The sequence below is a fragment of the Schistosoma haematobium genome, chromosome 3 (genome assembly GCF_000699445.3).
Source record: "Schistosoma haematobium chromosome 3, whole genome shotgun sequence".
NCBI lineage: Eukaryota > Metazoa > Platyhelminthes > Trematoda > Strigeidida > Schistosomatidae > Schistosoma > Schistosoma haematobium.
The window spans coordinates 25,686,105-25,707,321 of record NC_067198.1 but is presented as its reverse complement, the minus strand read 5'-3'; the positions used below and the strand labels follow the sequence as shown (position 1 = coordinate 25,707,321).

The 21,217-nt window shown below is 36.2% G+C and overlaps 1 protein-coding gene across 1 annotated transcript in view; it reads left to right on the top strand.

Moving 5' to 3' along the window:
* The window catches only part of GID8_2 (Glucose-induced degradation complex subunit), a 38,480-nt gene extending 17,739 nt beyond the window's left edge, over window positions 1–20,741 (top strand). The window contains exons 9-15 of the mRNA XM_012944641.3: window positions 3,528–3,621; window positions 5,753–5,859; window positions 6,145–6,262; window positions 12,730–12,968; window positions 13,395–13,929; window positions 16,329–17,119; window positions 17,786–20,741. Of these exons, the coding sequence (XP_012800095.1) occupies window positions 3,528–3,621; window positions 5,753–5,859; window positions 6,145–6,262; window positions 12,730–12,968; window positions 13,395–13,929; window positions 16,329–16,391 (1,156 nt within the window). The 3' untranslated portion in view covers window positions 16,392–17,119; window positions 17,786–20,741. The remainder of the gene's footprint in view (window positions 1–3,527; window positions 3,622–5,752; window positions 5,860–6,144; window positions 6,263–12,729; window positions 12,969–13,394; window positions 13,930–16,328; window positions 17,120–17,785) is intronic.
* The last annotated feature ends 476 nt before the right edge of the window (window positions 20,742–21,217 follow it).

Here is a 21,217-nt window from a genome sequence, read left to right as displayed (position 1 = left end):
CTTATTTGCTGCAATTCTGAATGGTGCTACATAAACCTCTACTTAGGGAGCCGAGTAATTTCACTAGTTCGCACACAAGCAGTTTGTCTGAAGTTTGGGTAAATAAATATGTACTTACAGAGAGGAAGAACAGATATTGGTGCAGAATGGTATGAATTCATTTTATTTCGTTAGGTTCTCATCAGCTGCTTACAACCTAAATTATTTGAAATTCAAATTATTACAGATATTGACATATTTATACAAGAGTGTGATTAAGGATCAATACATGTGTTTCATGATGTAGCGAAGATTCAGATAGAGTTAATGAGCTCATAAAATGTTTGATTCAAATAAATAAATAAAGTTAGAGAGGGAAAGTTCCAGAACATTGAAATAGTGATTAGAACTCATGAAAATAGATTAATGGTAATAAAGAAAATATGAATTGAAATCAATCATTTATGTATGATGTAATTTAATAGAGTTGGATTAATGACGCAATAAATAAATAGAGAAATAAATGAATAAAAGGGGTTATTGTTACCAGGGTAAAGAAAGATTTATTACTGTCTCTTTTTGTATGCATAGATCTGGTTTTAAACGTGTTATGACCTTGGATCGCTTTTACCCCGTGATACTTGTTATGACTTGACCTTGGTCTGTGTAGTCTAAATTATGACCTTGACGCGTTAGGCTGAGTGGCTTAACCTTGAGTCTAATACGCGTGAGTTCGATTGGGGTAGAGAGAACTATTCTAAATCCTGATTGGTTGGCAAGCACGCGAGTGAAAGAAGACAAGACAGTTGGAACACTAAACTCTGGATTCTCTGAATTCGGATTACTACAAAAATGTACATGAATAAATAAGTGCATATCTTGACCACGACGTAGGATAATTTGGAAAAATACAGTTATGCCCGAAACAGGGAATTAGGGTAGAAATTATAGTGCAAAATATAATGTTTAAATTACAATATTTTTGGAACAAAAAAGGGTATGCTAGTGAATGATACATAGAACGAAAGCTCGTGTTATGTAGAATAAGATAGGGACAAAAATAAATATAAGTGTTTTACAGGTTTTGAATGAAATGCAATAACGTCCCAAGAAAATAGCTTTCGTAATTGTCTGGGCTTCTTAATTCCCCGTTCATAACAAAACGTTTGATTGCTATTGCTTCAGCAAATTTCAAAAGGTTGGAGTTTGATTGTTTGTTAATCCCCTTGAAGGACTTCAGTATATCAACTTCATGTCCTGTATCAAGGAGATGTCTTGCGATGGCACTGTTGAATGCGTTCAATCCATTTAATCTTAAACTTTTCGGAATATGTTCTTTGAATCGGATGTAGGCTCTCCTTTCTGTTCTACCAATGTAACTGCTTTGGCAGATACATGTAAATTTGTATACACAGTTGGTGGTAACATGAAACGGATACCTGTCGACCTTTGATTGTGTTTAAGAACATGTTGTTTTGGACAGGACAATCAATTTCGCTGCAGGATAAGTTCTTGTCAGTGCAGTTTATAAGAAAGACATATGGAATGGTGGTTATCTCAATTTCAATAGCTTTTGTCCAATCAGTTATAAAAAGGCACTGGTCAAAACACTGTTTCACAGAACAGAAAGAATATATACATACGGTGCACTAGAAGAGGAAGTTATGAATATTAAAAAATGTTTAAGGAATAACCGATACTCACTGAAATTTATTGAGAAATGTGGCAAACGTGAAGATAAAAAACCCAAAGAAATTACAGCAAATAAAAAGCCTATTTTTATTCAACTTCAATTCAAAGGTGACGATATCCCAGGATCAATCAATATGATGGGAGCTCTGTTGATGATGTTTTTAATAACATTAAGAATACTTTTAAGTTGATCGATTACAATGATTACAGTTTCCGAACTGAGTAACTCACTAAGCACACAGCGCCCCCCAAATGCCCTGGTACGGCCGAGAGTGGGAAGACTCCGCACTCCCTCTCGAAATGCTCTCACATGGCCACGTGTATATAGCCTCTGCCAGGGAAGTCCTACTCATTGTTTTCTCGTGGCGGGGGTGTCTTTTACGAAAATGAGAGGACGAAAACCGAATGTCCAGCCCTTTAACCGGATCCCAAACCAATGGTGCACATGGGCTACAGTATCCTGAGGGAACAAATTGCGTATGAACCAATCGTTGGTCACCGGCTACCATGGGAATGCATCTTCTCACGATGCTCCACTGCCTTATGAGTCAAAGCTTCGGGGTGTGGCCCCCTAAGAAAACCACCTGCTTCAGTTTGGGCACCCGGGCAGTATCACAGCCCACACACACAAATATGGTGTGGTGCATATATATTTGATGCCCTCTCGTACCAATATTTATGTGTTGAAATAAATAAATAAAAATAATATATCATGGTTCTCAGATTTCAAATGTTAATTGTTTTTAAATGTTTAATCTTGAAACCCCATGTACCACTTTCAATGGGGGTTTTATTTATTAAAGCACCTGAATTATAGATACGAATTTCGCTTCCGTTTGGGCAACCAAACAATATCACAGAGTTTATCCAAATTTTTAGTTCAAAATCGAATAGTTTAGCTTGTTTTTTAGTTACTGATATTCAGTTTGATTGCTATTGCTAAGTTTCCTGAGGATCTTTTAACCTTTCATCTGACGCTCTCTATAAATTTTGGGGATATGCAACCTCAAATTACAACTTAATAAAAGCAAATTAATATCGTTCACGTTCAAATACTACTACAGTAAGTTATTCAGTGTGAACAATTCACGGCGTTTCAATGCATTTTCACAATATATTGCGTCAATCACTCATTTTAAATATTCTAATCACTATTTATTGATAATACAATTAGCAGACTTGATATTTTTTTCATTGGTTACACTTAGCGAACATCAAAAATAACTCATCTACAAAACGGGTGTTCTTACTTTAATTAGCGGTAGGGGATAAAAGAATATAAATTATTATCATCCATGGTATTGAATTCAAACTAATGAAAGTTTTGTCACAGTGCACGAACGTGTCAATGAGCTAGTTAACAGGATATAAAACATACTTTAATATCCATATAAATTCGACTCACATTGTATCGCCATGTTTATTGAGTTAAATTTGTATAGTCAACATTTATTTATATTTTCATCATGGTTCTTTTTTATTAAGTTAACTAAACCTTACGTATCAAATCCTACGTAATTCTATTTTTTGTTTTAGTAATAATATCGTTTCTGAATTTTTGAATACCTATTAAATTAAAACTGAAGGTTAGGTTAAGTATGGTTTGACTATACCATAGTCCTACTTAAATTCAACCAACAGAATATCACTAACCTTCATGCTAAAGTGTGATTCCAGGGTCATATTACACGAATCTGTATTTGATCGTAGTGTACTTGAAACCTTATCTTCAATAAACTTTCCCACCTTAAATGTTATATCTTTTATTTGTAAAATGTTTGTCGTTTCTTTTGGTATTAAGAATAAAAAATTATTGACCAGTTTAAACTGTATCAGTTCTGATTTTCAACTTGTAGATCTGCTAGCGTCGAGCGAAATCATAAAATCCCCCCGGCATGCTTAACTCGGAGTTCGCTTTGTCGAGTTGTCCTTTTTGATCATAATGATAAGGTAATTTACTACACAATATGATTATATTTCTCAACAAATTCATACTGAAACATAAGCAAGATGGTTTGTGTTCACTTTGTAAACACTTTCTAGTTTGTTCTAACTGATTAATCTGCAATGTTGATGAGTAATATGTTCTCTCAATTCATAAAGGGCGGCCTGCTCGAGCATCTGGGCCATCTGTTCCTGCCATTTAGATATTTCAACAAGTTATCTACTTTTGTTTGTTTTAATATATCATTATGTTTATTGATCGCATAACCTATTCTGCTGCGTTTCTGAAAAGTGTACAACCTTTCGTTGTCAAAGTTACAAAAAACTCAATAAGAGACAATGTGGTTGCTGGCAATATACAACGAAAAGAATGTACATTATTCAGATGCTCATTTAGTGAACTGCTAACATCTAACTGGCGATCACTCAATATTTATCGCCAGGACCGACCAAGAAGAAAGAAACGGAAACTTGTTGAAATGCTTTGCGCTGAGAATTCTATATTGTACCAAAAATATAATATTGAATAAAGCCGATAATAATAATAATAATAATAATAATAATAATAATAATAATAATAATAATGAATATAATTCAGTTTTAGTCGTATTTACGTCATTGCCTTTATTAAATTTAAAATATTTAACTGATTGATGATGGATCTGTTGACCTGTGTATTTTGTGGTACTTCTGCTACACAAATAATAGTAGTAGTGATGTGTTTCCAATCTATGTTTAACAGGCCTCTAGTTTCGTCGTCTTATGATTACTTTTTTCTTTTGGATTATATATAAGTTGTCACATCGTTTTAAAAGCCAAATGGGAAAAGGTAAATGATTATATAAATGGTCAACAACTGATGAAACTTAAAACACACTAGAAATGTTATCTACTTTTTTTTACCTATGTGTCTTCAAGTAAGCGACAAATAATCGAAAAATGAGAATTCTCTAAGATTACGAGGATATAGTTATAATGCATCAATAAATGTTAACCTGCTACAGTTGGACAAGTTTGTGAAATCCATTGTATGAACAAAGAGAACCTGCAGGATTGACAGCTACTATATAAAAATAAACTAAAGGTTATCACTCCAGCAAGGCACACATTAGAGGCGAAAAATCTATGGGCGTAAGATATTTATGTTTTGAGTATCTGAGTAGCCTAGAAAGACGAATAATGAGCAATTTTCTTCACAACTTTCCATTTCTCAAGTCTGCTGACTAATCAACTAATAATTCCAAAAGTGATGTAATCGTTTCTTATTGTTTATATATATACTATATACTATATCTTTAGATATTTGAGCGAAAAGTAGTATTAACGTAAGCCCATTTTGAGCACATATTCCGAAAACCCTTGAACCAATCACTATTTTCGTAGTATTTATGGTCATACTCTCAAAACTTATCGGTAGGAGAAAAAAATGACCATAGTAGTTTTAATGACAGTCAAAAAACAGTCAGTTAATTAGTCTCAAGCGTTTAGTATTCCAATGTTTTGATTATTCGTGGAATAAGACTAAACGGCTTGGTATCCTGTTTAATTCGTCAGATGTCATTTCAGTAAAATATAACAAAAGCTTGTGTGAATTCCTTTTATTTAACTAGGATCATTATATAAGCCCTTCATTACTTCCAGGTTTTCTATATTGGTCCAATTTAGTTCGGTTCACTATTTTTGTTAATAGTGTTAAAGATCACAACACCTTCAGTGTGATACTAAATCCTATTCGACTGTATTGATTAAAATATTTTATATAAATCGTGAGCTCAAAATAACTGGTAGTGTTCCTCTCATAAACTTCTGTCTTCCTTTTCCTTAGTAAATAAATAATAGCATTCGCATAAAAATCAATGTTATTAATTTCTTTCAATAAGCGTTTGCACAGATATCAGTTGCTTCCAAACACTTAATATATTAGGTCACGCGTATGTTTCTTTAAGCATTTGATTTCATAATGCAACCACTTTGGCATATTTTGCTCAAACCCCATGTATTCGTTGTGGAGAAATGAAATTACCCCAAACGCTTCAGATTGTTTACTTTTGCTCCCGTTATTTTACTTGTACCAATTAGCATTTATATATTCTACACTTAAGCATTGGACATTAACTGATTGTTATTCTGTCAACAGGGCTTAGAAGCATCAATCAGATTAGCACCGAATGAAGTTGTGACTGAAGTTCGAGGTCATTTCTTACTGATGGAAGAATATGAACACTATGTAGATCCTGTTTCCGAGTAAGTATATCATAGAAATTCTTTTCTAATTTTTAATTCTTATTATTAGTGCCATACATATTTTCTCATATTATATATGTTTTGCTTCTCTTCGCATTTTTTTAGTTTTCAGTCATATATATATATATATATATATATATATATATATATATATATATATAATATTTAATTCGTTTAGTTAAAAAGTTAATCTAGTTGATTGATTGTCGTTCATCCACTGTTGTATGGTAAAGGGAAGATTTAAAAACTGTAATAACACATAAATTTCTTTATCTCTTTTAACAGCTATAATCGTTACGTTATGTTTTATCGTGGGTTTGGCGATCGGACGGTTGTCATTGACTCTAGTCAATATGGAAATAGTGCACGATTTGTTCGACGTTCATGTATTCCAAATTGTAGAGTAGGTTTGAATCAAGGTTTTTTAACCATATTTATTGTTTACAAAAATCTGTGTATCACCTAATTTGCGAATTTCGAAACAGGTCGTTTATTATTTAGAAAGACTAATCAAACGGCACTTATTCAATCCTTATAGATCAGCAATCAGTGTGATTCCGTTTGTTAACCTGGAGTCAAGAGCATTGTGTTTAGACTATTGATAATATTTAGCATTCTTCAAAATCAAGAATTTCGGTATCACGATGAATGCTGTCTAGTGCTATGCACCCACCAATGACAGCAATGAGGACGATAAATATCAGTTTTATGAAGGGCTGCAGTCGATCGTTGGGAAGTGTCAATGAAAAGACCTGATCATCCTGATGGGTGACCTAAACGTCAAGGTCGGAATGGATAACACCGGGTGCGAAGATATCATGGGACGACATGAACTGGAAGAAATAAAAGAGAATGGTGAGAGATTTGCAAACTCATATTCCTTCAAAAACACATACACAAAGGTATATGAATCACACCACAGAAAATTCGATCGATCATATCTGTATCACTAAGTAATTCAGAAAGACAATGGAAGACGTGAGGACAAAGTGAGATACTGACACAGCTTCGGATCACCTCTTAGTAGTTGCCACGACCAAACTGAAGCTAAAGAAGCACTGAAAAAAATGAAGAAACAACACTACAAAGGTTTCATACAGCCTTCCCTAGAGATACTGTCAAACTTAGCGAACGCAAGATAGCTCTGTATAAAAGGTCCTAAGCATGTTAAGATCTACTCGAAGGGAAGGGAACTACTTTGGAGGATAACTCGAACGAAACCAAAGAAGCACTAACTTCAACATGTCAAGAAGAACTGTCATAAAGAATGAATTTCTATCGATACCCTAGACAGGACTCAAGAAAGGTGGAAAACAACAATTATTAACAGTCGGAAAAGAGAAGAGAGAGTCAAGGCCTAGATCGAATACACAGAAACAAACAAGAGTGAAAAGTAGCATTAGAGCCGACAAATAGAAATACGTGGAAGACCTAGCAATGACAGCGGAAAAGGTTGCTGAGAAGGAAATATGAGATAACTAGCAAGGAAATATTGAAAATCAGAGGCAAAGAGGGCAAATTAAGAATTGCGGGACAGATGGGCAAAACAATTTGAGTAACTCTTGAATAGACAACCCTACTGAACCCACCAAATTTCTAAGCAACACACACAGACCTTCCTATAAATGTTACTCCTCCAACGATCGAGGAAATCAGCAGACAAATCGAGAGTGCCATGTAGAAAGAACAGACAACATACCAGCTGAAGCACTGGAGTTGGACATAACACTGACTGCGAACACGCTCAACGTTCTATTCAGGAAGGAGGAATAACTGCCGACAGACTAGAATGTAGGATATTTCGTCAAGAAATGATATCTGAGCAAGTGTGAGAACTGCAGAGGCATTACACTGCCATCGATACCAGGAGACGTAATCAACAGAGTGCTTCTGAACCGGTAAAAGATTCAATAGCCACCCAACATCGAGATCAACAGGTTGGATGCCGTAAGGATCGGTGTTACACACACCAAATCACACCACAGGTCATTTTTGAACAATCAATTTATTGAAAACCGTTATTATATATTAACTATGAGAAGGCGTTTAATGGTATGGATAGGAGAAAGACGTTACGCAATCGTATTCAACACTATGGCGTAGCTGGCGAGACCGTCAATATCATACGATATACTACACTGCAAATTCATGTATGGAGGACAGCCTACAGATGCAGTCCTAGTGAACTCTGGTGTCAGACAAGACTGCTTGCCCTCTCTCTTTCGCATTCTTCAGATGGTCGAATGGATTATAAAGACTTCCACATTTGAATGGAAGCACGGAGTACATTGTACAGATTGGATGCAACGAGACGATTTGAACTTCGCAGATGACCCCGCTTTTCCATCCCATACACAGCAAAAAATGCAGATAAAGACAAATAATATAGCAGCTCGTGACCGTAGCTTCTACCTTGACGCGGTGGTCAGGCTTGCCTATCGTGATCACTCAGTCGAGCTATTTTGGCAGGAACATATGTTCCTGTAAGCTCTACCATACCAGGCAGGTCGATTGAAGAACGGTGAGCCTGAAAGCAGCAACTCAGGATCTGCGGGCGAAGTCGTACTACTGACTGTAGGAAAGTGTGACAGCAGTAAGGTGTTTCCCTCAGACAACCAGCATCTGCAGAGATGCTGCCTTCTCACAAGGAAAGAAGGGGTTACAAAAGGTTGATCCTAAAAATGTCACACCTCACCTTACCTCACGGATTTCCGTCTCCGGCGGTAAAGCCCTTAGAGGAACGGAGTTAACAGATTAAAAACCTCTCACGAATAGGCCGTGCGCGACCGGCCTCAAGCAGTTGTCCCTTGGGCTCTGCAGTCACGCAGGCCAACATTAATCCAACTTCCTTTTTAGGTTCCTCAAGAAATACCCTTCCACGGTGTGGGCAACCGGGAAGTGACATCAACCCTCATACCCGTAATAGCACACGAGATCAAGTTGGTCACACTCAAATCCTTCCTACAACTAATACCTTTCTCATCTCCACGACTAACCCTTCTCGCCTCTCTTTATCACCTCACACCGCTAAGGCAAACGATTTAAGTACGCGGAACGTTACTCCTGGTCTACTGAAACCACGCTTTAAACTACACGTAGGAGCTTTTAACGTCCGAACACTGTGCCAAATAGGACAACAAGCTTCCTTAGCTAGAACTTTAGAATCTCGCGCCATCGATGTGTGCTGCATCTCCGAAACGCGCATACAGGATCCGAGTAGCGTCATTCATTTGACACCACCATGTCAAAGTGACGAACCAACTCGATTCACACTTCGTGTATCTAGAAACCCTGATGCTGCTTCACGTGGCCTCGCCGGCGTAGGTATAGCATTGAGTCCTAGAGCAGAACTAGCTCTCTTAGACTAGGTCCCAGTAGACAGTCGTTTGTGCGCTGTCCGACTAAACGGAACAATAATGACTCGGGAAGATAGGGACACTCGTCGTTGCCTCTTCGTCGTCTCTGCTTATTCTCCCACTGACTGCAGCTCAGATGATGCAAAAGATGAGTTTTACAGAAAGCTTTCCGACCTCTGAAAAAGCTAGGCGCTCTGATGTAGTAATAGTGGCTGGTGACTTTAATGCTCAAGTAGGTAAACTAAACGAAAGGAAAAGACAACTAGGTGGATCTTATGGTGTCGTGGCTCGAAGAACAGATTATGGCGACCGTCTGTTGCAGCTATGCTCAGACAACCGCCTGTTTCTTGTAAATACTAACTTTAAGCATAAGGAAAACATCTTTTAACATGGAGACCTAATTCATACCAACGTTGGACCCAAATAGATCACATCGCTATCAGCCACCGATGGAGGGGCTCGATAGAAGACTGTCGCTCATTCTGGAGCACATGCTTAGATTCATATCATGCTCTAGTGCGAACGCGTATTTGTTTGCGTCTTACTGGACGTAGTGAAGACGCTGCAAGGAAACTTCTTAGGGTTCTACTTATTGATAGTCAAGCTAAGAGTATATTTCAGGAACAACTAGGAAAACAGTTAGGCAGCCATGTAAGTGATGCTCACCCAATGGCAGCTTGGAATGATATCCGAAAAGCTGTGGAAACAGCAGTGATATCTGCTAGCAAGGTAAACCATAAGGTTATGGAGCAACACTGGATCTCAGCAGCCTCTGTCGCACTGATAGATGCTCGAAAACTCATTCCATCTGGATCTGAACATAACGAAGAGCGGAGTCAGCTTAAGCACAAGCTGACAAGAAGCCCACGCAATGATCGTGAACAGTGTTGGGTAGCGAAATCAAGAGAGATGGAAAAGGCAGCGGCAATAGGTAACAGCAGACGACTGTTCAGACTTGTTAAGGAAACCGGTATTAGGAACCCAACTGTTAGTGAAACAATCTCAGAGAAAAATAGGCATATACTTTCTCAATCCAGGAGACCGGATCGATGAGCAGAACACTTTACGGATCAGTTCAACTTGCGTTCGGCCACACTTCGGTTTCCCACGATCTCTAGTCAACCTGAATGGCAAGTTAATATAAGTCCTCCGACTCTTTACGAAGTTGAAAAAGCCATAGGAAATCTGAAGCGAGGGAGAGCAGCAGGCCCTGACAGGTTTACTCCTGAGATTTTTAAGGATGGTGGTCCAGTATTAGCAATGAGATTAACCGAGGTCTTAGGTAGAGTTTGGGAACTGGACGTAATCCCATCTGACTGGTCTCAATCACTGATTATGCCAGTCTATAAGAAAGGACAAAATCCTCTTGTGACAATCACAAAGGAATCAGTTTGACTAATATAGTTTCTAAAATATTAGCTTCAATAATACTTCGACGCCTAACTAAAGCTCATGAAGAGCAGACTAGAGTAAACCAGGCTGGTTTTGGACCTGGACGTGGTTGTATAGACCACATATTCACACTATGTCAGGTCCTAGAACACAGACACACGTTCAGACGTACTTTTAGAGATAACACTTTCCTCATCTAAATTTCCAAGGGTTGAACTTCTACCAGGAGATTCACTTGTTGACTTGGAATATGCCGATGATACAGTTCTATTTGGTGAAGACGCTGACAAAATGCAGAGTCTTCTGACCACTCTAAGCAACAGTGCTAGCATGTTCGGCATGTGATTCCCCCCCTCGAAATGCAAAATGTTGCTTCAGGTCTGGTGTGTGACAAATACAGAAGGCTCAACTAGCTTTTGACATTTATGGCGTAGGCGAGATATCCCTCTACCAACCAAAGGACGGGTTTACTGCGCAGCAGTTCGTTCCGTCCTACTTTATGGCAGTGAAACATGGCCGGTAAGAGTAGAGGATATTCGTGGATTACTAGTATTCGGTCATAGATGTCTCCGAAACATTGCTCGTATATCCTGGGACCACTGAGTAAGTTATACAGTTGTTAGGAAACGAGCACTAGGTTAGGATGGCAAATCAATTGATGACGTAGTGAAACTTCATCAGTTGAGATGGCTGGGACGTGTTACGTATGCCCAACCACCGACTGCCTCGACTGCTCGATCAAAACATGTCACAAATCCATGAAGTCACTGACAAGTGGTCTGAGTCATGTTGGTAGGTGTAGACTACCTGGTTGGGGACCGCGAGATGATAGCACTCGATGGTTGAAGACCTTGAATGACATGGCTCAAAATTGTTTCCAATGGTGCAGGTGTATCCACTCTGTGGTATCCGAAATTATAATCTGGATTCTTCATGGCCTTTTTTTCTCTTTCCAAATTTATAACACTGTATTATACTCCTTGAATAACATCTTAAAACCCTAATGTTTCCGATTACTGCTTAAACTTTTACTACATCTACCACTACGGGATTTGAATCGACAATTGTATCTGTGTGCTAATGTGATGTGGGGACTCGAACTAATGTACGTACGTACGAAGTTCTACGTTCTTTCTGACTGACTGACTGAGTATAGCATCAACTATTGCATCAATAGGCCTCAACATCCTCAAGAAAAAATCAAGATCCTTAAATACAACACAGAGAGCACCAACCCATTCACATTTGTTGGAGAAGTTCTGGAAGATGTGAAATCTTTCATGTAACTGGACAGCATCGTCGATAAACAAGCAGGATCTGATGTAGATATATAGGCCAGGATTGGACAGCATTTCCACAATTGAAGATAATATAGAACTTAAAACAACTGTCAACCAACAATAAAGTCACAATCTTCAATACGAACGTAAGACAGTTCTACTGTGTGGAGCTGGAGATAAGAGAACTACTACAAGAATCATCAAAGTAAACAATTGTCTACGCAAGATTCTCAATATCTGTTGGCCAAATACAATCGATAACAGCCAATCGTGGGAGAGAACAAACCAACTTACAGCTGAAGAGGAAATTTGTAAAAGACGTTGAAAGTGACTAGGCCATATATTACGAAAATCACCAAATTGAATGATAAGGCTAACCCTAACTCAGAATCCTGAAGAGAAAAGGGAAAGAAGGAAACCAAGAAGCACACTGAGTCGGAGATAATTAAAATACACTTCAATCCATGCTTCAACTTGGGATTCAGAAGGTAAATCAAAAAGAGGTAGACAAAATGATATATTGCACTGTGGATTTTGGGGAAGAAATCAAAAGAATGGATAGCATTTAGAAACAACTAGACGGGATTGCCGATATTAGTTTCGTTGGAAGATCTTGGTTGGCGGCCTGTCCTCCACTAGAGGTGACAGGTGTAAGTAATATTTAGCTACTCACTATAGTAGATGGATGTGGTGTTTTTGCTAGATGATGTTACGTTTCAGAATTTCTTAAGCGTTTTTGTATAGTTTGGCATAGTTTCTTTTCTTGTGTGTTTATATCTCATCTTTCTATATATTTACGTAATTGGATGTTCTGTACTATTTTTTTTGCTGATATTCTGCAGCTCGAGCATTACGTTGTTCAAAATAAACTTAAAATTGTAATTCGTACGTCTGTTGAAGTAATGCCTGGGACTGAGTTAACCATACCTTTTGACTTGGACTACCGGGCGTGTCGTTATCCTTTGGATTGTGCTTGTGCAAGATCTCGTTGTCCCGTTCTAAAGTGGCGACGAAAATTGCTTCGAAATAAAGTGGTGCCCAACTTGGATTATAGCAAATATATTGAATCACAGCTCAGAGTGTGAGTTTTGTTTCCAAATGTTAGTAAAATTAAGCTGTAAATTTTGATGATATATTAATTGTTCATTTGTCAATTTTTTCGATGAACTGTTGTATCCGAGTAATTTACATTAGTTGTTAGTAAAATAAAAGGAATACTAACATTACTCACTCACTATTTGAACAAGGTACTGTGTTGGTAACATATTATGTGCATTGATTGAGGCTTTTCTGGAAATAACCTGAAATTAAAAATAATTACGTTGCTGATTTTTAAAAAAATATACCACATTTAAAGAAAATTGGAGCGTTTCTACATCAATATTTGACCGTCATTTTTATTGCTTTTGATTTCCAACGAAATTTTTTTAAATTGTGTAATGCATAAGTAATATTACATTTACTGCTCTTAGCTTTTATGACTCACTTTTTTTAATTTATGTTGTAGACTTTCCAAACCTTTATCTCAAGAAAGTCCGACAAATAGATCTTTTGATTCCAGTAGTTTAACAGCATCTCCATTAGTAAAAACATCTGCCACTTCAAACAGTACTATGAATCAACCTATCAGTTTATCACCTAATGTTAATTACAATTTGTATAATATAAAATCATCACCTGGTACTTTTCGTAGAGAGGTTGAGCTACCTATCCATGACTGTGATTCTTTGATTGCTGAAAAAACAAATCAGAGTGATTTAGATTTAAATACAACTGAACATTTAGACAGTTCTGTTTCCTTGAACTGTGCATCGTCTTCTACGATTATAAATCAAAGGGAAAGTAGTGAACAGGTTAATTCAGATCTTATCAATTCCGAGAATAAGAATGTTGCCGAATCTGGTTTCGTAACTGACGAAAATCAAATTCCTGAAACTTCTCAACCTGTAGATATATCAGCTGAAAGCAATTCAAGAACATCTTCAACGAAGATTAAAGATTCTTCATTTCGGAAAAATCAAAATACGAGTGAAGAAAAACTGGTACGTTTTTGTTATTGCATTGTCCTGTTAACATTAATTCAAAATGTATTATCACTTGATTCATTCATTGTGAAGTACCAGCTTACAAACGAATAGTAAAACTATGGTTGAATATTACCATGTCGATTTCTTCGTTATAGCTTTCTAAAGCTTTGAGACATTCTGTTTGTCTTATTCACCTTAATCCTCTGGTTTTGAAGTTTCAAATTGCCAGAAAGTAGTAAATATTAGAGGTTTTCTTCGTCTGTATGGTTATACTAGAAACACAATCCACGGCACATCAGTAGCATGACAGCTCAATTTTTAACAGTAATGTATGCTCCAAAACTGTATTCCATGAAAGGCGTAGTGTACATCCATTGCCGAAATGTTTGTTTTACGTGATGCTTCAACATTGCGAAACTTAAATTTGTTGTAGACGTGACCTATTCAAATGTAATTTTTTGGCATACTCATGAACAGGCATTTTACATGGGTTTATGCAAAGACTTAACCTTTATCATGTAAATGTCTTGTGTAATTATTACAATTTTCATTTATTCTTGAATATTTCATAATCCTTACTAGTGAATTAGACACTGTCTGGAAATAATATTTCTTTCGTTAGTCTTCTGTCTTCTCATTGCGACTTGGAATGGTTCTGGCATTCTAGTGCACACGTTATACGCGGTACATCAAGAACAACCTTCTAGATATAACAACTGGCGACGGGGTTATCGTACCAAGATGTCATTTACCTTTGAACAATTTGAAGCCTTGCTGGAACATCAAGAAAAACGTTTCGGACATTTCCAGATTCTCATGATAGAGATGCTAACCCAGAAAATGAACCTGGATCAAAAAAGGTTACAGATGATCCCTTCAAATCTCATGATGACAACATTAATTCTGTCCATGAATTTAATTTCGATGATTCGGCTGGTATTACTTTTGAAACCTGGTTCAAGAAATACGAAGACTTGTTCAAGGTCGACCTCAAAAAACTTGATGCTGCCGCTAAGGTCAGAATACTCTTACGAAAATTTGGAACGGGTGAACATGAACGTTACATTAACTTTATCCTTCCAAAGAATCCAAGAGATTTTTGTTTTGATGCAACGATTGAAATTTTGTCGCAAATCTTTGCCGAACAGCCATCCTTGTTTAATATTCCTTATTAATGTCTCAAGATGACAAAAGCAGGTGATGATGGCTGGGTGAAGCATGCGGGGTTAGTAAACCGTGAATGTGAGCGCTCCAAACTATCAGCAATGACAGAAGACCAGTTTAATTGTCTCGTGTTTGTGTGCAGCCTCCAGTCTCCCGAAGATGCTGATATTAGAACCAGAATTTCGAGTGAAATTGAACAATGTCCGAATATAACACTACAAGAAGTAACCACAGAGTGCCAGAGATTGGTAAACCTAAAGCATGACACTTCCATGGTCGAAAATAATGGCCAGTTGCCATACGTTCATGCTGTAAGCGGAAAGAAAGATTTCTGCTCAAGAAGATTATCGCACACAAACAATCAGCCCTCATCTCCATGTTGGTCATATGGAGGTTGGCATTATAAGAGGTTCTGCCCATATAAAGAACATTGTTATAGCAAATGTCATCGGAAGGGCCATAAAGAAAACAGCTGCAGGAAAAGAACCCATAAACGACATTCTTCGAAACTACTCCAAGAAATACAAGTCTTACACGACAGACTTTAAAGGAAGGAGGTGTGACGACGGACCACGGATGAACTCGAGGAAGCTGTAGGAGGCTCGTTCTTACTAAAAACTATAAATACCTGACAATTTTGTACTATAATTGACACTGTGTGGGAATAATATTCCTTTCATTAGTTTTCTGTTTTCGCATTGCGACTTGGAAGAATTCTAGCGTTCTAGTGATCACGTTATACGCGGTATATCAAGAACAACCTTCTAGATATAACAGAAATAGACTGATTGCGCCTAATAAACACTAAGAAAATCCCCATACCATGATTATTTAATAGCAAATTACTCAATTGTAGCATGCGCACTTAAGTGTAGCGTGATTGGTCTTGTCATACTAAGTTGAAACATTGACGGCAATGAGAAGAATAAGTAACTGAACATCAGCATTTCAATTTCAACCGAAAATGTTTGAGTCTCAGTTGATTGTACTATGTCGTATATATATATGATTTATTTTAACCATTTTCAATCATCAGTGGCTATTAAGCATTATATTTCCTTAATATATTTTTTTTTACCATTTTATATATTATGTTCACTCGGATGACGATTGTTACTGCATATTCCGTAGCACCAGCCACATCTTTCATATTTCTTGTATTTGATCGACATTGTTGTAGGTTACTAGACATTTCAATATAGTTGCCTTTCGTAAATTACTGATTCTTTATCTTCTGTACCTTTTAACAGCCTTTTGAACCTATCATTACTACAAGAAGACAGGCTGCAGCTTTGAAAAATATCTTAAGATAGTGGATGTTCGAATCTTTCACCACTAGCAAGGTAATTTACTTTTCTAACTTGAAAACATTTCCACTTTTTTTAAAACATACTACTGTTCTGGTAGAGCTATTGGGTCATGATAATAATGACGTAAAACTTATTTCAGTTAGCCAGATAACTTTTTGTTTTGCTAATATTTTGATTTCTTTCCTTTGTATATTGTCATTCAACAATTTTTATGTCTTTTTTTCTTTGTCCATATTTAGTTTAGTGTAAACTAACTTGTGTTTTCTTTCTGTTTGCGTAATTGGATTATTTCCTTTCCTGTTCCCAGCTTTCAAATAACGATGATGATAATGATGTTATAGTGTAATTTTCCTCTCCACTTTGTACATGCTTTATTACCTTTTACATTGTTGATTTCGTCATGTTTTGTAAATGACGTGTCTGTATTCTATTACTTGGTTCTGTGTATACTCTGTCATTATTATTTGCCAGTAAAGTAATGAGAGAAATTCGCATAAAATGTAACATATCAAAAAGGAATATTTCCGAAGTAATCTAGAGCTCTAATTATTGCGATTGTATTATTTTCTTTTACTCAACAAAAATATATAACGCTGAAAATGCCTTCTCCATATATTTGCGTGTTTTGTATTACGTGTTTTCAATGCTGAGTGATTTCATGCATAGTTAGATGAGATTTGATCTAATTCACTAGATGGGACATCATTACAACCAAATTGCCAAAATCTGTGGTAAGTTACACATTAATAACAGATGTCTTAAAGTAGCGGTTAAATATTCATAATTAATCATATCGTTTTAGAATTCTGTTTCAGCCAGTAGAAAAGCACAAACTTATTTGTCATTCTTCCTCGATTAATGAGTAAAATATGACATTATTTTGGCACATCTTCAACCAAATAATCAGCGATATCCATTAATTGTAAAAATGTTTTATAACTTGATTGTACAAAAATGCAGTTCAATCGATAAGTAATCAATTTGGTGAGACTATAATTTATGGGCGACCTCCTAGCGAGTCTAAAATGACCTTGAAAATGTCCACTTACTAGTGCTAAATGAGTGCTATGAAGCAGTTTGAAGAATAAGGATTATGATTTAAAATTGATTATGGGAGTTAGGAATTAGATCTATGGTTTTCATCATGATCTGACATCAGCTAAATTGCCAATGCGTTATTTAAACATATGTGAATAAATTTCGCGCCAAAATCCAAGACATGTTATCCTAAAGCTGATTGATTCGTCCATAAATTATAGTCTCGCCATCAATTTCTCTTGTAAATCACCTTTTAACGAATAATCCAACTAGTTTATATGTGATTCAACTGCAACTGTACAAATTGTTCTCACGTACTGTTCTTAACTCCGGATCACCACACAATATCTACTTTTTAGGAATATCTCAATATTATTCTTAGGAGAGAAATCAGTGATACTGGTGATTTGTGTGCGAATCCTCTCTTCATGTTTCACTGCACTCTATTTGATGGCATTTTTACGACATTTTGCATAGATTAAACATATTGTTTTGTTTATTGGATCATATTTTACACTGTTATGGTTGATATCTTCGGTCAATATTGGAAATAAATTTTCTTCGGTTTTTAAGAACTGTGTTTACACATCTTACCCTTCAGTCCGAAAATTAACAAATGGCGTACAGTCGTAATTTTTCAGTCTAACGTTTCACTTTATCGGTTAATTATTAAGGAAATACAAAATAGTGTGGTTACTTACGCGTTCTGCTGGTGGTTAGTAGATTGGGTGTGTTAAAAATCTCTTTGCATCAATCGTAGGATGCTAGGTCGAGATGTCGTGGATGCAGTGCAAGATCGCCTAAATGTTGTTTCGCCTTGACTGTGACACTGATTTTCTGAATTTACACAGCTTTAGGTGGGTTATAACACGTTCATAATAACATTTGTGGTGGTCGGTATTCAATACAATCTTTAAACTTCGTATACAGTTCGTCCTGATAAACGTCACTAAATAATGCTTCAATGGTTTATTAATGAGAAGGCGAATACGAAGTGTTGGTGACATAACATTAAAGCTAACAGAATAAATATATGCGTAGGCAGTAAGCAATGTTCAAGCACGCATATTCATACACGTGCATCAATAATAAATGTGCAATGGTATGGATATGTTGTTATTGTACGAATGACTATCTGCTAAACAAGTTAACAAATGGGCTTAACCAAATTAAATGTGAACAAACTCAGTTGCACGTGCGCTGCTACTCTTTAAAAACTTATGTATGTCTGCATTCGATGATTTTGGTGAGAATGAATGCGTTCGGCATTTTTGTCCTTATGTATTCATATGCGTCTACTATACAACTCATTATTTTTAGAACCGAAAGTAGGCTGGGAAAAATTGATATTCATATGATTTTAATCACAGCACGAACTAAGTAAACAGAGGCAATCAGCAGTTGAGTATTATCGCTCAATTCAGATACTTTTAATTTAATTTCCATTGATTTTAGTGGCTAACAGATTTAAATCTGAGAGCAAATCGAATTTATTCCTGCTTTCCTAAAACCATCAGGAGGTATGTATGTATGGATAATCATTTGTGCTACTATTTGATGCATGTTTAATATGAGTGATAATAGTACAGTGTACAACTAACTCAAAACACCGAATATTTAGGTTGTTGTCTATTGAATATGCGTGATAATTCTCAGGGATTTCATCAAAACCTCGTGTGGATTCACTCGCGAAAGTTTTATACGATTCGTTCTAATGAGGACATATAATTGTAGAAAAGTAATACCGATCAGTGTAATTCTTTAATTTTGCATTTATTGGCACTCATCAAATGGTGACATAATATAACATAACAGTAACCGTCTTATATTTTTACTACCTACGTGTAGTAACTTAGACGATTGATCCACTGTGTATAAGCATAATGTAAGTCTGATTTAATGTATTTCTGCACTTCAACCTTTAGCCTCTCAATGGTTGTAAACTAAAACAGTCAATAACTTGATCCATGTATCGATTAACACTTGGAACACATAAATGCTTGTACTTTTTACTCATTCACTTTCCGGTGTGCTCTCCTTTCCCACGCTTGTGGGTTTTACTAGTTATCCCAACTATTAGTTTTAGGTTTTCTCAATATTCGAGTAAAGCTGTAGTGATATCAGGAGAATTAACCTACTAAAATACACAGTTAACGGTCATCATATTTTGAAGCCGTACAAAGGAATTATCTAACACAACATAATCGAAAATGATGTATATGAGTGGTTGGAATGGTGAAGATTATCAATGAAAGTTTATATTTTCAAGCATGTTTACAAATAGATCTAGATAAGTATCGAAGCCTCAGACTGGTTCTTTTGGACTGAAGGCATGTGTTCTAGAATAACCTTGAGCTTCCCCTCTTTTTGTTGTAATTTGATGAATACCATTTGGAAGGCAGAGTTACGTTGTGATCCTGCAATATTATATTATCCTCAATCATCTTTGATCTGTTAGCTGTTTTACCTTCGTTTGTGTACTTAACATGATCACTGTTGAACCATATTAATAGACGCACGTAATTACTAGAGTAAGAACCAGTTTCAGTCTCCCAAGTACGAATTCGTTGCGGTGCGTAATAATTGTGAAAAATCAGAATGATTTACTCGAGTTTTAATGGTCGAGTTAGTGAGGATCAATGAAAATTACTTTTTGAGGTGGACAGTTTGCCAATCAATTAATTAAAGATCGAAGAAAGCATGTGGAAAATGAGCGAAAATCCAGTCCACTATCATAGTGATAAATTAGTAATGTTGTGGTGTTCCAGAAAACTCGCAAAAGACAACAAAGGCTCAGTAAACATTAAGAATCATTTCATTTAATCAGCATTCACTTGAAGTTTAGCCAGAAACGTCAAGAAAGTGAAAACTCACATGTAGAGTTTCTGATTGGCTGATTGCTATACTGCTACTATGTTTAGTGGCATTCCAGAATCTTCGGGAAACCCAAGGGCATCTAAAATACTATAAAAACCCTGTATTTCCTGTACTAAAACGAACCTTTAGAGTAAAATGTTCCTCGCATATTTTGCGCCTTTTCTCTCGTGTTCAGGTCGCTGTGTAGTTCTAGCTTGGGGTTACGAGAATAGCTTAGGAACCGAATATTGCGTTCAATCAGCAAGCCTTATCAAGTAACTATCCCAAATGGTTCAGTTTTTAATAGCTATGAAGTCAAGTTGGGTTTTTGGTAAACCGAGTTAAAATAGTGATGATGCTATCATTATAAATTAAATGACTAGCTATTACACAATCATGGATTTGTAAGTTTTTGAATCGTTGGTTTTTCGGAACATGCTTAACAGTCCAAAATATCAGCAATTACATATTAGATTTCTTGCTATATGTTGTAAGAGATGACTATGTGGTGAAGGCATTCGAAGCTATTTTCCTATGGTTATATATATATATATATATAGAGAGAGAGAGAGAGGAAGTAGACATATTTCAAGTGTATTTCACGAGAATGTCATTTGTTATCAACAATGTCTGTTTTCTGAACTTCAACTGGACGTTTATAAACAAATATTTAAGTTTGTTTTGGATAACCAAACATGATATCATTAAACATCATGTTTGCTATTCTGTTGTAAATTAATCCGTGACTGTTTAAAATACCATATATTATTCATATATGTCGAGGAATAAAAGAATTCCTGTCTGGAAATTCTAATGCGTTTTTAAATTTTATATACCTAATGAAAACATATATTTGATACAGATTTAAAACAATTAAGTTGGTAAAAAAGAAGCCCAAAAATCAATAAGCTGTATCCAGCACTTTGTATGTTTAT